Source organism: Neoarius graeffei, chromosome 7 (genome assembly GCF_027579695.1).
Source record: "Neoarius graeffei isolate fNeoGra1 chromosome 7, fNeoGra1.pri, whole genome shotgun sequence".
NCBI classification, from domain to species: Eukaryota; Metazoa; Chordata; class Actinopteri; order Siluriformes; family Ariidae; genus Neoarius; species Neoarius graeffei.
In genome coordinates this window covers 87,945,621-87,962,217 of record NC_083575.1, presented here as the reverse complement: position 1 = coordinate 87,962,217, position 16,597 = coordinate 87,945,621, and the positions used below count along the sequence as shown (strand labels likewise).

General features: G+C 41.6%; 1 protein-coding gene across 1 annotated transcript; it reads right to left on the bottom strand.

Annotated features, from left to right (window-relative positions):
* Nucleotides 1-2,040: 2,040 nt before the first annotated feature.
* sparcl1 (SPARC-like 1) lies at nucleotides 2,041-14,511 on the bottom strand. The gene is made up of 10 exons (XM_060925026.1): nucleotides 14,458-14,511; nucleotides 13,076-13,141; nucleotides 12,043-12,978; nucleotides 10,067-10,190; nucleotides 6,554-6,675; nucleotides 5,804-5,924; nucleotides 5,423-5,544; nucleotides 2,487-2,635; nucleotides 2,185-2,333; nucleotides 2,041-2,102 (listed from the first exon to the last, which is right to left on the bottom strand). Exons 1-10 carry the CDS (start codon nucleotides 14,509-14,511, stop codon nucleotides 2,041-2,043), a joined length of 1,905 nt encoding a protein of 634 aa, XP_060781009.1.
* Between the last annotated feature and the right edge of the window lie 2,086 nt (nucleotides 14,512-16,597).

The following is a 16,597-nucleotide window of genomic DNA, read 5'->3' as shown; positions in this document are numbered from 1 at the left end:
CTGTGACACGCCGTTATTACATTCGCATGCCGCGTTTGAAGATTGAAATAAATGATTTTTTTTTATAATCACCTGTGTTTTTAAATTAAAACAATTATCTGCCTCAGGCACAGTGAATATCGGTGATCTGTTATACATGCAGTACAGAACAATTTTTTCAATGGAATAAAACCATGTGTTCTATTCCCTTCTAGCGAGTTTCGTTAATTTGTTCCGATAGCATGCAATATTGTTAGCATATCGCTTATCCTACATGTATTACGTCACTCTATTGAATGGAGAATGAGCGTTGAATATGGTTTACAATACTGCATGGTTGTCAAGACAACATGACTTCACATGTCAGAGACGTAAAATTTCTGCACTAGCGAGCAACTGTGGCAATTTGTAAACAAACATGGCTGCCAGGTTTGCTGCATTAAATGTGGAAGATTTTGAGAGATTTTTGAAAGAGAAAGATGCATTGAACACCCGAAAGGAGTCTCATCTCATTATCTCTAGCCGCTTTATCCTTCTACAGGGTCGCAGGCAAGCTGGAGCCTATCCCAGCTGACTACGGGCGAGAGGCGGGGTACACCCTGGACAAGTCGCCAGGTCATCACAGGGCTGACACATAGACAACCATTCACACTCACATTCACACCTACGGTCAATTTAGAGTCACCAGTTAACCTAACCTGCATGTCTTTGGACTGTGGGGGAAACCGGAGCACCCGGAGGAAACCCACGCAGACACGGGGAGAACATGCAAACTCCACACAGAAAGGCCCTCGCCGGCCACGGGGCTCGAACCCGGACCTTCTTGCTGTGAGGCGACAGCGCTAACCACTACACCACCGTGCCGCCCCCCGAAAGGAGTGTATTATAATAATAATAATAATAATAATAATAATAATGTCTTTTTTCATGGTATATCAGATATATTCCATTCAGCTACTCATCTTTGACTCATTTAATATCATGCTAGCTGAATGGAATATATCTGGTATACCACTCAACTAGACCCCGAAGCCGCCGCCAGGCGCCGCTAAAACCGCCATTTAGAATTTGAGCCGCCGCCAGCCAATAATTTTGTAAGCCAATTTGAGCCGCTATCTAATAAAATTTGGCTGAGCCACTAAGAATTGTGTACATCAAATAATGGGTTTATCCACATCATTAGCTACAAGAAAAGTGACACAAACATGATCAACTGTACACACTAGTAGTAACACAATAGAGACGTATAGGCATACACTGTAGAGATTTAGAACTGATATCACAGCACAGAGAGCCACCACAAGCTTGCCGTTGTGACTACCTGTCTGGCTTCCCGCCCCTCACACCGTTACCACGATACACTGGGGAACCCGGGAACCCACCCAGAGCATCAATCGACTCCGATATCGACGAGATGGCTGCATTCTTTGCCGCTGCTGAGGGAAAGTGTAAAGGTATTTTTGTTTGTTTGTTTGTTTGTTTCACATACTTCGAGATTGATAAAAAAAAAGTACTCCACCACTCTACTTTCATCATAGTAAGATAGCTGTCAGTCCTTCACTGGTCATTGCTAGTGAGAGTAGATAGCTAGATGCCTTCCTCGAACAATCCAGATTAGCTTATTATTAGCATTGAACTACAATCTTGCTAGATTTATATTTACAATGAAGTAAGAGACCAGGGGACCTGTGGTAATTTGCTATTTATTCCCCCCATTTGTTTGATCCGTTCGCCCGGATATATGCCACACAGTGACGTCCAGTATCAGCCATTTGTAGCCATAAACATTTTGGTGGCTGCAGCAGCCATTAAGGTTTTGGCTGAGTCAGCTAGCCAGCCAGTAATTTCATCAGCCAGCCATTATCCTGAAAACAAACGGCTTCGGGGTCTACACTCAACACCAGCAATATTACTGTATTTAAATAATAACTTCGACTTCGTCTCAATTATTATCCACCAATATTCACTTCACCTTCAGCAAATAATTGTTAATTAATGAACGAATGAGTTACATAATTGTTCATCATTCTCAATTGATAGGTTGAATTTGCCTATATGTTTTCATTGCAAGGATGTGAAGATGGACCTTTTACGGTAGATTAAAGGCAGGAAGGGTGGCAGGTCTGATAATGGGAATTCCTACAATGTTAACTAAATTAACAGTCACACAAACCGGTTATTATTTTGGTCTTTGGTGCATCTTACCATCCTTGATGCCGAAACACTGGCACCACTCCCTGAAAGAGATCAGCTTGTCCTTGTCTGCATCACACTCTTGGAAGAAAACTGAAGTGCAGTGCTCCATTGGAACAAGAGGAGCACGCAGAGGAGCAAGCTCAGAGTGAGATAGGAACCTGGGCAGATAAACCATTAGACAGGTGCTACGTGAAATTAAAAAAAAAAACTGAAAAACACATTTGAAAAGGCATTTTCATGTTAGCAGTAAACAACAAAAACTCTGGTGAGTACAGATTAATTTGACTCTACATAGGGAAAAATAACCCCACCTGTCTGATGGATGTTGGTCTATTTGTGCGAACTGCCAATGCACTGGATAGATATACATGTTGTAGTTCTTCTCAAAGTCCAAAGCTAAGAGCTCGGCAGGATGATCGCCTGCATGGAGACGCCTCTCATTCTCGTACATCTTCTGAACCTGACCAGTCCAGAGCACAGACAGGAGATAAGTAAGGACTAAAACAGGATGGAACATTCAAATAAGTGTAAAAGAATCAGTGTCGGGCCACATCACAAAGCAGCACATGACAGAACATCTGGAAGTGTATTATTCTTCTTATACCACAGCAATGTTCCAATGATTACAATTCTTGACTTTAAAAGCAGAAATTCCACAAAACAAGTCCGTTCCTGTTATAATTGCATTCTAACAGCAATAAATGGTCATTCAGTCACTATCAGTAAGAATAAGAGAGTATAATGAAAATGAGTAGTGAACCATTACTATTAGAGCTGGGACTTGAGCTCAGCCAAAACATAACCAGACACACCAAAAAAGCAACAGGGCAAAGGATTTTGCAAGGGATTCGCGGCAGGCTGCCAGGTCGCTCCGTTGTGTGTAGCTATCTATGTTGATTTTAAAAGTAACTCAGTAAATTACACAGGAAAATTAATACTTGCAGTGTGGAAGAAGAGTCTGGAGACAGAAATCTTAGTTTCTCGGTCGTTAGCCTGTGCTACTTGCTCTCTATAGCACTGGCTTGACTGCTTTATTAGCATTCATTAACACTACTGATGAACGCTACACCGGCTGGAAGGTGACTTCACTGCTGTGCTGATGGTGCCGACTCGTGGTTAAGCAAGCGTTAGCCTTCGAGCAGGCCAAGGGCGATAAATTTTTTGTCCCTCCCACTATAAATCAAAATCTGATTGGTTAATTCATCTTTCACTTCCTACATAAACGTACACTGCCATGGCCTTCTGTCCCTGTAATGAAGTCCTAACCAATGAGTGAGCCAGCTCTAAACTCTTCTCAGCCTAGAGACAACAAACAAAAATGAAAAAATCTCATTGGATAACTCGATTTTAATGTTTTCAGGACAGTAATTTCTGTCCTTTCATTTCTGAAGAAAATTTGATAGAAAATGAGGCCCAATTAGAAGAGAATAATTAGAATGAAATTATGAAAGAAGTTAAATAAAGCATTTGAAATGCAGATATGTTTGGGCCTTCTCTGAAGACCAAGATGGTTCTCCTCTGATGAAAACTGATTCCATCATTAGACTTTCCTGTAGAGGACAATTTAACAGCGTAACTCTGACGGTTCCAAAGCACCGGAGACTAGAGACTCCTTCCAGACGGTTTCTTTGTTAAATAACAACGGTTTTTTTAATCTGTCCATTATTAATCTTAGATTACGTTAAGGGTCTGTCAGACAACTTCCTGTGTAAGTTGTGCCTATAGAAATGATAACGTATGAATATAAACCTGTGATTTGCCTCCAGCCAGAGCTGCTTTTAAAGCTACTGTTAATGCTCCTGGAGGAGGGTGCCGATGCCCAGAGCACCAACTGTGTCCTGTACACTGCGGGCCATTTGGCAGTTAACGGTAGTAGAGGCCAGATGGACACTGAACTGCTGGAGAGGTGGCCTGAGGTAGTTATAGTGCAGAGTGAGGACAATGCTGTGAGTTGGCGCCTGGCTTCCCCTGTGTATGTGCCACCCTGTGTCGGCCTGTCTGGTGTAGTGGTGTGCGCCTGTTGGTAGTTTCCGTGCTCATGATGGCACCTGCTTGCTTTACCGAGAGCTGGGGGATGATGGAGTTTTGCTCTCCTTTTTTACATTTACTGTACATGATCATTGTATGAGTATTGCATTTTTGTTGTCTGTTTATTTTGTTCTTTCTTTCTGTTTTTTTTAATATCTTGCATATCTTTTTTTTTATTATTATTATTATATCCACATTCACTGAATATGAGCAATCGTATGCTCTGATTGGCTACTCGACTACTAGGATATCAGCTTATATACTGTGAATAGAGAAAAACAAAATGGCGGAGCATGTTGCTGAACTAACCGAGGACGAAATAAAACTCTACTCAAAAACAAAACCACAAAAAAAAGCAACAAAATATGGAATGAAAGTATTCGGTGGTAAGAGCGTATCTTTCTTTTTTTTTCAAGAATTATTATTACAGCATTTTCCACAAATTGCTACTGTCATTTTGCCAGTTTGTTTGATTCTGGTTCAAAAGCTCAAAAAAGTTTAAAAATTACAAACCTGAAATGTCCAAGGAAGAATTAAATAAATGTCTAAAGCTATTCTATACCTTGGCACGACAAGAAGACGGCACTTTCTACAAAAAAAAAACAACAACAACACGAAAGTCAATTCGTGCAGCCATCGATAGTTTTTTAAGAAGTCCGACTAAGCGGAAATGATTTTGTCACCTGTTTTGTATAAAGTTTTAATTGATCAAATTTGCAAAAAAATTTAAATAAAAACGCTCTGTTACTCAAAATCCAGTGAATGTGGACAGAATAAAACAGTTATTCCGCTCGATCTCATCGTACATGGCTTATAGCTGACTCGGTGCTACGCGCCTCGTCGGCTATCAGCTCATGTACGACTCGATTTCATGGAATAATTGTTAAGTATATTTTTGTCTTGTCTTTCTTCCTGTAACCTCTAAGCAAATTATAAAAAGCTGCTGTTATAGAAAATTAATAAAAAACAATCACAGTGCTGTGGCACAATTTTTAGTGATATACTTCAAAAGTATAATGATCGAAATAAATAAGCATAAGAATATTATCAGTATTTAAAAATATTATTATAGCACAGGATTTAATGGTTTACTGGTACTCGAAGTATTATATACAATTTTACAAACATTCAGGTCAAACTTGATACAGTTTTAATGGCTTAGATTTAATCGTTAGGGTTTTTTTGTTTGGTTGGTTTTTGGCTGGTCGTGGATACACACTCTGGATCTCTGCTTGGCTGTAAGGAAGTCTTGTTCATAAAGCTGCAGCAGCACATTCTTCAGCCAGTCTCTCATACGCAGCGGAAAATGTACCAGTTCTGTCTTCAGACATGGTGGAATAACTGACACACACACACACACACACACACACACACACACACACATAACAATAAATAAAAAATCATAATGGCCTTCATTCAAAGAATACGCTTGTAATTCAAAAAAGTATGTAACATTTCTTTGAACTCATTCGCTAAATGTTAAATCCTTCACTCCTTGAGTCATGTCTGTTTTTGCAATAAAGTAACCAGTGCTTTGAATTTAACATCATGTGGCTGCCAAGGCTTCTCCAGGTTCACAGCAGGTAAAGAGATGACCTACATTTGCAGGAGCCGGTGTAGTCCAGATGTAGTCTGTGACCTTTCTTGCTGCCCTCAAGGCTGCACTTGATGGCAAAAAGCTGGCAGGATGAGTCATAGGTCTGGTTATCGGTTCCACACACCTAGAAAGAAAGATCAGCATTTCAAGTAAGGCTGTGGAATCAAGGTTAGAAACGCCAGACATGGGTCAAAAGGACGCTTCACGTACTGTAACTACCCAAGGTCAGTGTTTTGTAAATAAACAAAAGTCCTGGGTTTGTCTCAGAGGTTTGAAATCTAAAACTGGCAAATAACCAACAGAATGTTTTTCTCAAAATAATTCTCAGGCCTTAAGAACACATCCTTATTAACAATATTGATCTCAAACGTGGTGTAGTTTGTTAGCACTGTCGCCTCACAGCAAGAAGGTCCGGGTTCGAGCCCCGTGGCTGGCGAGGGCCTTTCTGTGCGGAGTTTGCATGTTCTCCCCATGTCCGGGTGCTCCGGTTTCCCCCACAGTCCAAAGACATGCAGGTTAGGTTAACTGGTGACTCTAAATTGAGCGTAGGTGTGAATGTGAGTGTGAATGGTTGTCTGTGTCTATGTGTCGGCCCTGTGATGACCTGGCGACTTGTCCAGGGTGTACCCCGCCTTTCGCCCGTAGTCAGCTGGGATAGGCTCCAGCTTGCCTGCGACCCTGTAGAACAGGATAAAGCGGCTAGAGATAATGAGATGAGATGAGATCTCAAACGTTGTACAATGCAATACTCACATGGTCAAACTCTCTGAGACGTGGAGGACAGTCTGCAGGTTCCTGACACACACAGCTGGGCTGCTTCTCCTCGTTCAGCCTGCATGTCTTCCCTCGCTTACAGTGGAAGTTCTCACATGAGTCTGGATAGGACATGAAAACATTTACATTCAAACTGGCTCATTTACAACCCCAGTTCCAAAAAATTTAGGATGCTGTGTAAATTGGTAATAAAAAGAGATTGTGGCGAAAGTCACGGGAGCTCTATATTTCATTGCGAAGGGCAATGTATCAAATGTTGAAACTGGTAAAATGTATTATTTTGTTTGTTTTAATATATGCTCATTTTGAATTTGACACCAGCAACACATATCAAAAAACTTGGGACAGAGGCAATAAAAGACTGAGAAAGTTGTGTCATGTTAAAAAAAAAATAATAATAATAATAATAATAATAATAATAATAATAATAATAATTCAATTAACTGGAAAAAGGTCAGTCACGTGATTGGGTATAAAACAAGAGCATCCCAGGCAGGCTGAGCAAAGCAATCAACCATGAATTCCATATCCCAGAATTCACAGTCAGCCAATACACCACAAGCCATATCACATCATGACCCCTATCTTCAGATTACTAATCACAAATACCAGTTTCCATTCACAGACTTTCTGAAATAAGGGGCGGCACGGTGGTGTAGTGGTTAGCGCTGTCGCCTCACAGCAAGAAGGTCCTGGGTTCGAGCCCCAGGGCCGGCGAGGGCCTTTCTGTGCGGAGTTTGCATGTTCTCCCCGTGTCCGCGTGGGTTTCCTCCGGGTGCTCCGGTTTCCCCCACAGTCCAAAGACATGCAGGTTAGGTTAACTGGTGACTCTAAATTGACCGTAGGTGTGAATGTGAGTGTGAATGGTTGTCTGTGTCTATGTGTCAGCCCTGTGATGACCTGGCGACTTGTCCAGGGTGTACCCCGCCTTTCGCCCGTAGTCAGCTGGGATAGGCTCCAGCTTGCCTGCGACCCTGTAGAAGGATAAAGCGGCTAGAGATAATGAGATGAGATGAGATGTTTGTCCATCAACTGTTTTTTTTTAACACTATTGTATTTCAATCTGGTTCCCACAAGCACGAGGAGAATGAGCACTGGTTAAAAAGGTAAATGACCTACTGCTTGTATCAGATTGGACTTGAGTGCAGCACTAGCTGCAACATTTTATTGGACAGGCTTGAAAACATGTTTGGCTTAAACAAAACAAAAACAACAAAAGAAACCTTGGATTAATTTGTTAACATAAATAGACAAGTTTCAGAGCCTAAAATGTGCACTATGGTGTTCCACAAGGTTCTGATTTAGACCTCTATTATTTTCCCTTTAAGTCCAGCCTTTCAGACATTCATTCATCTTCAATTACTGTTTTATCCTGGTCATAGTTTTAATGGCTCCAGAGTCTATCCAGGGAACGCTGCCGAAAATGTGTTCTGGGAATGCACTCCGGATACACAAACACTAACTCTATAGGTGTAATCCAGAATAAAAGCATACTTGATTAACTCTGCATATTCATCTTACTTGCCATGTATGAGGTAGAGTAGGGTGTTTACTGAAAATCATGAGGCAGTCAGGCAGACAAGGGCAAATCTCAAAATCATACCTAAAACCAGACAAAGGGTCAGGTGATATTCACACAGAGTAAACTAGATGGAGCAACACTCAAAAACCATGAACAAGCTATCACAGAGATCAGACTTTTTGAAACAGGGAAGCTTACTTGAGAGAGACTTCACAAAGTATACAGCCATAACATTATAACAACTGACAGGTGAAGAAGTGAATAACATCAATTATCTCATTACAATGGCACTGGTCAAGGGGTGGGATACATTAGGCAGCAAGAGAACAGTCAGTTCTTGAAGTTGATGTGTTGAAAGCAGGAAAATGGGCAAGTGTAAGGATCTGAGCGACTTTGACAAGGGCCAAATTGTGATGGCGAGATGACTGGGTCTGAGCATCTTCAAAATGGCACATCTTGTGGGGTGTTCTTGGTATTCAGTGGTTAGTACCTACCAAAAGTGCTCCAAGGAAGGACAACCGGTGAACCGACAACAGGGTCATGGGTGTCGAAGGCTCAGTGATTCGCATGGGGCATGAAGGCTAGCCTATATGGTCCAATCCCACAGAAGAGCTGCTGTAGCACAAACCGCTGAAAAAGTTAATGATGACACCTTTCTGTTTTAGCCAGCATTAACTTTTTCAGCAGTTTGTGCTACAGTAGCTCTTTTGTGAGATTGGACCATATGGACTAGCCTTCATGCCCCATGCGATTCAATGAGCCTTCAACACTCATGACCCTCTCACCGGTTCACTGCTTGTCCTTCCTTGGACCACTTTTGGGAGGTACTAACCACTGCATACTGGGAACACCCCACAGGATGTGCCATTTTGGAGATGCTCAGACCCAGTCATCTTGCCATCACAATTTGGCCCTTGTCAAAGTCGCTCAGATCCTTACGCTTACCCATTTTTCCTGCTTCCAACACATCAACTTCAAGAACTGACTGTTCTCTTGCTGCCTAATACATCCCACCCCTTGACAGGTGCCATTGTCATGAGATAATCAATCAGTGAATATTATTCACATCACCTGTCTGTGGTCATAATGTTGTGGCTGATCGGTGTGTTTGTATATTTTATTTCAGAAAGTCTCATCTCATCATCTCTAGCCACTTTATCCTGTTCTACAGGGTCGCAGGCAAGCTGGAGCCTATCCCAGCTGACTACGGGCGAAAGGCGGGGTACACCCTGGACAAGTCGCCAGGTCATCACAGGGCTGACACATAGACACAGACAACCATTCACACTCACATTCACACCTACGGTCAATTTAGAGTCACCAGTTAACCTAACCTGCATGTCTTTGGACTGTGGGGGAAACCGGAGCACCCGGAGGAAACCCACGCGGACACGGGGAGAACATGCAAACTCCGCACAGAAAGGCCCTCGCCGGCCCCGGGGCTCGAACCCAGGACCTTCTTGCTGTGAGGTGACAGCGCTAACCACTACACCACCGTGCCGCCCCATGGACAAACATTTTCTCTGAAATCTAAAAAGATAAAAAGGGCTTGTGTTGTTTTAGAGATGGTAACCAAAGTGACCCAAAGAACATTATTTTTAGTGTAATTTTTCTCTTACATCTAGGTTTTGAGGCATATACCACATTGTTATATTGACAGACTGTACTTCCAGGTACTGGAAGTTTTCCTGTAAGTGAAAGCTCATGCCATATCTAATGTCCTTTACAGTATTATGATGAGGATGCCTTTTAGAGCCTACATTCTTTTGGATCTGCCAGTTTGGTCAGAGCACAAACCCACCCAGCTCTATCATTGATTCCTTAAGCCAGCTGTCTGAGATGGCCTACAGTTTGTTTAGGTAGCCATGAGCTGTGGAGTGGCAGTGTGTATTAAAGAAATCCAAGCTCAGCACATTCTTGATCAGGGTCTGCCACTGTGCATTGTAGAGACATGACTCTGAAACACCCACCAATTGAAGCTTCCTGTCCTGGATGAGTTCCAGTTCTGGATTTGGCTTGAGCTGTTGGCCTGATTCTGGGGAAAAGATCCACTGCAGCTCTGATCTGGACAGGGTTCATTCCTAGTAGGGAAGCCTGGGGACATCAAGACGGTTTTGTATAGAGAACATGACAGACAAATTAAGTTGCAAAAAACTAAATTAAACCTTAACTGAAATCTGAACTATACTCTTCAAAATGTCACATGTATGTAAAGGAAGTGCTATGCACCTTATTGCAGTATGAAGTTCTACAGAAATTCCAAAATGGATGTACATGTTTCATGAAGCTATGAAATAAGAGAGGTTTGGAAGACAGACCATTACTTAAGCTAAGGTCTCACATAGCCAGTTGATCTGTGAGAACTGTGGCTGGGGCTACCATGGCCATTCTGGCAGATTTTGGGGGTGATCCGTCACATAAATTTGGGTTGAGTAAATATGCAAATGAAGCCATGGTAGCTGTGACAGTAGCGACAGAAAACACCAGTAAACCAATGGCAGTAGTGACATATGGCCTTACAGCAATGATTGCAGTGTGTACAGTTTTCATGGCTGCAGTATAGCATAGCCATGGCAAGATTAAATAAGCCATGCCTCCTAGGCAAACTTTTCACTTTCTGTAGAATGTTGTTCCATGAACATTTTGAGCTCAGTGGTTGCGACAGAATGCTATGGTAACCCCCAGTAGCCCACATAAGCCTCACATATGCGTCAAGGATGCTCAAGGGTGCTCATGTTTGCCTCAAGGATGCTCACAGATGTATTCACTGTTCTGACGGATAAATTCACCCATGGCAATTTTCAACACAACGAAACTTTCCGGGGATGGAAGCCATGCCCTCCCAGTTATCAAAGTGGCTCCCTGGCTCTCACATATTCTGGTGGAAGGGCCCAGAATGCATGCCTGTTGATGTCCAGAAGGCTCAAAATTGCCTACCGGCATCTACTGTGAAGTGATTCCAGCTATATGAGACCTTAGCTTTAAGCTCCCACCTTTTTGACATAACTTCTTATACTTTCCAACTATTGAACAATTCCTACCTAAGAATCTTTAGTCAGGGATCTGGCTGTGTACCAGAAAGCAGATACAACCCAGAACTCCATCCCAAGTTCTCCCCATTTTCTATGGTTTCACAATCACCTTGAACGGATTGTCTTTGAGAATGAATATTCTCAAACCTGGGCTTGATATGATGCTGGTGTCTGATCCCAAAGCAGTAGAAGTGATTTGGGATCAGACACCAGCATCATATCAAGCCCAGGTTTTTGGTCCCTGGAGGTGTCCATGTGGGACCATCTCCAGCAGTACAAAAGTGAATCACAAGTGCAGAAGCTCAAAGCGATTCACTTTTGTCCTGCTGAAGATGGTCCCACATGGACACCCTAAATATCTGCACTTTCCAAAATAAGGTTATGCCCAAACCTCATACTTGCTTCATTGGACAATCTTACCTTGGACTCTGTAGACTTATACCTAAGAACTGCTGCTGCAAACATAAAGACTGTCCTGTGGACTTCCTAAAGATCTAAATCAATCTTCAGATGTCTGTAAAGCTGCTTTGTGACAATGTCTTTTGTTAAAAGTGCTCACTCATGAACTCACTTTCAGTAACTGCTTCATCATGGTTGGGTTGGTTGGTATGGATTTGGAGCCTATTCCAGGAACATTGATTGTGAGGCAGTAATATGCATGCATACCTAGAGGCAAATTTATTTTAACCAATCCACCTACTGGCATGTTGTTCCTAAAGCTAGGGAGGTGGGAGGAAACTGGAGAACCTGAAGGAAACCAAACAGCCCTGGAGCTTTACTATTCAGATAAATTTGAATTAAATAAAATTGAACCGAATGCCTTTGTTCTCTTTCAACATATTTTTTGACAAACAAATCAGTGGCATTTGAAATGTTTATTTCAAGATGTCTGATGATCTTCCATCCCATCTTACCCATTTCCCCATCTTCCTTTGCACCATATTGACTCGGATTTCTGCTTCTTTCTCAGGCTCTTGGTTTTGAGAATGCTCTGAGGTTTCCTCAGCACTCAAAGCCTGGTCACTCTGTGCTTTTCTCATTCTCTTGTGTTTTCCTTGAGCATGGCTGCCATTTTCATTTGTGTCCTTCTCTCCCTCTTTTTCCTCAGAGAGTTTCTTTTCTGCCAACTCCATACTCTCCTTGTCTTCATCTGTGTTGCTTTGGTCAATCTCAGGATCTGGAAGGATCTGCTCATCTTGGAGAGTGTCAGCAAACATACCTTGGTCAAATGGTTTTTCTTGATGTTCATCTTCTGGATAGTCATCATCTTGATTGGACTTGGTATCATAGTCTTCCATGACTGTGGGAAGTTCATTGTCCATCTTTTCTTCATCTTCAAACTTAATGGTTAAAGGTTTATTCTCCTCCAGCTTGGTGTTTCGAGTTTCTGTAGATATACTGTCAGCAGTATAGTCTAAATCCACTGGTATCTCTGACTCTGTGCTACCCCCTACCTCCTCTTCTTCCAAATCTTCCTCTTTTTGCTGCTGTTCTTCTCCATCATTGTTAGGCTCCAATATTATCTCCACACTCTCCTCATTTGTATCTGCTATTCTTTCTATGTCATCTTCATTACCATCTTCCTCATCTTTCTCCACATCATGCTGCTCTTCCTCAGAAGCCTTTATAAGTTGAGCAAGTATCTCTTCACTCAGCAGCACAGGAATGCTCCTCCCATCTTCAGCAGGCATCTCCAAATCTACTGAATATACTTCATCTGTTCCATCTCCACCATTTGACAGCTCCTTCCTTATTTCCTCTTCCTCTGGTTCTGGACTACTAGCCTCAAAGGGGAAGAATGTTGGCAAAATAGAATCATGAACCTCATTTAACTTTGGATACTCATCATTCTGGGGGAAGAAAAAGAATTAAGAACATATACGCATATATTCCTAAGACATAATAGATAGTATGGTGCATTGCCAAATTGTATTGTGGCTAAATTACCTTCTCCTCAGAACTTTGTGACCATCTGGAAGGAGACTCATGCTTCTCATGAGGAGCACTCTGCACCTTGAATATGAGCATGCAAATATGAACCAAACAAGGTGTTATCACAAATATGTATATTGAGGCCACAAATTAATATGTCAAAACCACCAACTAGTTAGGTTATGGCCACAAAGTATGATGATGTGGCCACAAACTGTGGAACTTAAGTTCATGACTTAAAATCTTTTTTGGGGACCAAAAGGTTACCAGTTCGATTCCCTGGACCAGCAGGAATGGCTGAAGTGCCCTTGAGCAAAGCACCTAACCCCCAACTGCTCCCCAGGCTGCTCTAAGTATGTTGTGTGTCACTCTGGATAAGAGTGTCTGCTAAATGCCATTAACGTAATGTAATGTCATTTGTTGGAAATCATCTTTAATATTTGGCCTCCATTTCATTTCTTGTTGGGAACGGGTAAAAAAAAAATAGTCTATCAGAATTCACTTAAGGGGATGCAAACTCATGAATCATCCATGTTGAAATACCAGTGACTCCAGTATGTCTTAATGGATCATTCCAAGGTCACAACAGTCCAATTCAATAGATTTAAAGTTTTTGTTTCACTCATTTTAAATGACAACAGTTGCTATGAGTTAAGTATTTTGTGGCTACAAAATACAGTAAATCTTAAGAAACTTAACTCATGGTCACAAGAAGTTTAAATCATGGCTTTTCTGTATTAATTTATGGTCATACCTTTTGGGAAGCCATAGCCAAATGGTTAGAGAAACAGCTTAAGGGCCAAAGGGTCACTGGTTTGATTCTCTGAACCAGCAGGATTAGCTCAAGTGCCCTTAAGCAAGGCACCTAACCCCCAACTGCTCTGGCAAGTGTGGTGGCATACCTTGTGTCTAATTAGCCAAATAAAAATTGATTATGCAATTATCAGTTCAGACAAGAACCTGGCCATAATAGTAATACCTTATGAAAAACAACTGCCATGCCACCTCAGCATCTCCATACACACCAAAAGTTAAAAAATGTACATTCTTTAAAGATGTAAACCATCAAAAATGGCTTTGTGTGTACACTCAGGATACAGGGTCAGCCCAGGATGATTGATTAGAATTAATATCCATTGCCTAAAAGTTTCTGTGCAAAGGTACTAACATTATTTGCACCATTAGTTAGCATTAAAAGACAATTAACTTCTGTATAATGCTGGTATACTGGTAACAATGGTCAAAGTGTAATTAATTCAATCTAATCTGTGGGTCTTGGGGGTTTTTTTGTTTGTTTGTTTTTTTGTTAGCATTCCTTAAGTTTTATTAATGTGATAATTTTGTAAGTACTATTGAAGGCAACCTTGATGTAATGCATTACCAAAGTTTTTACTTACAGAGACTGTTAACACTGAGGCCAACAGGAAGAGGCACAGAAGTTCAACCTCCATATCTGGAAGCATGGCAACAACTTAATTAAGATTCCACAGCCAAGTCAAACAGGTGAAATTTTCTACCTTCCTGGTCATTGTGTCCTGCAATTCCTTATTAATTTGGTATCAAGTCAGGAAATTGTGGAATTTGGTAGCTATCGACACAGAGTCTGTCAAATTAATGAGCAGCTGATAAGAGTGACACGGTGGAGGATGTTGCTTTGTGGTTGACAAGCTGCACTTTTTTTGTCTTATCAACTTTAAGAGAGAAGTATAGCCGCAAGTGGTGATGAAGGCCCCAGGCACCTGTGATATACCAAATCTAGCATGAATCCAACAAACTGCCTAGGAAGAGTATGTCAAAATGTAACACTTGTCAAAACACACAAAACCAAAAATAACTCCTTTCCTGTTGAGTATGACTAATACAATGTACATTACAATTCTGTTCATCTTGGGGCACCCCACACACCTACCAATTTTGACACAGATAGATGAAACTATATACCGGGCAAAAGTCTCAGTGACATGTGGGGGTGCTATGGAGTCCCCCGAACACATCTATCTCTGAGTAGCAGTGGCCAGGACTGATGTTTGTACCAAATTTCATGAGTTTTTGCCCATGGGAACCACCTCAATAATGGCCAAGTCTTGAAGAAAAAGAAGAAAAAAACAACAATAATAATAACAATAATAATCTCATCTCATTATCTCTAGCTGCTTTATCCTTCTACAGGGTTGCAGGCAAGCTGGAGCCTATCCCAGCTGACTATGGGCGAAAGGCGGGGTACACCCTGGACAAGTCGCCAGGTCATCACAGGGCTGACACATAGACACAGACAACCATTCACACTCACGGTCAATTTAGAGTCACCAGTTAACCTAACCTGCATGTCTCTGGACTGTGGGGGAAACCGGAGCACCCGGAGGAAACCCACGCGGACAACATGCAAACTCCACACAGAAAGGCCCTCGCCGGCCATGGGGCTCGAACCTGGACCTTCTTGCTGTGAGGCGACAGCGCTAACCACTACACCACCGTGCCACCCAATAATAATAAAAAGAATCCTTAGGAAAACCATAGGGCCTTGCATCTCAGTGCAGCGCCCTCCACTGAACACCAGAAACCACACACCTCCGGTGCTCGGGCCCTAAAAAAAGACAGGTTGGTGAGGAGACGAGTGTTTATAGCTGCTATAACAGGATCTAAACCGTTTCACAGATGTTTCATGATGTTGATTACTTTCCTATATCAACATCCACCCAAGAGTTTTATTCATTGTGTATTTGCTGATCAAACGTTTGATTCAGGTTAGCCAGAAGAAAAGAAAACATCAAACTATTCAGTGCATTTGTTCATCCTGACCAAGGACCTAGCAAGGAATTGATGGTTCTGTCTGATGTGCTCATGTTGCAAAGTGTTGATCAGAATGCCGTTCATCAGCCTGCCATCATAATCTGAGGCCTAGGTCGTCATGGTGACTGGCTCGGGGGAGCCGTCCCAGTCAAAAGTCACATTCCGACTCCGAGGAGCAAAGCAAATATCAGAAGCTAGCAGCCTGGAAAAAGAGCCGACTATGTACACAAACTTCTTTCTTTTGTCAAGAGACAAAGCAACCATTATTGGATCAGTTTGAGAGGACAGTGTTTCTGAAGACGGGGTCCACAAGGGATGAGGATACGGCATAGAAATATGGCAACCAGAAAATGTTTGTGAGATAAATATCCAAAGATATAATGTGTAAAAAAAAAATCTGTAAAGCAAATACGCCTTAAAAGAAAAAAATTAAATTACGTCAAAGTATCCAAAAATTACTATACAGAGCAGTATACAGTAAAACGACCTCATAAACCAATCAAATTATAATTTGCCCTTGAAACTGTATATGCATTCTCTTAGGTACAATGTTGTCCAGTTTTATGATGACCTCATCTATATTTGCATCCTGGAACAAACGATTATAAATTAAGAAATTAATTTGACTTACGATCGGTGAATGTAGATGTTCATTATTTTAATTATTTGATTCAGTAGTTTAAAAAAATTAATTCAAATGAGATCAATTTACTAAGGTTACATGCAATGACATGGTTATATTTTGTT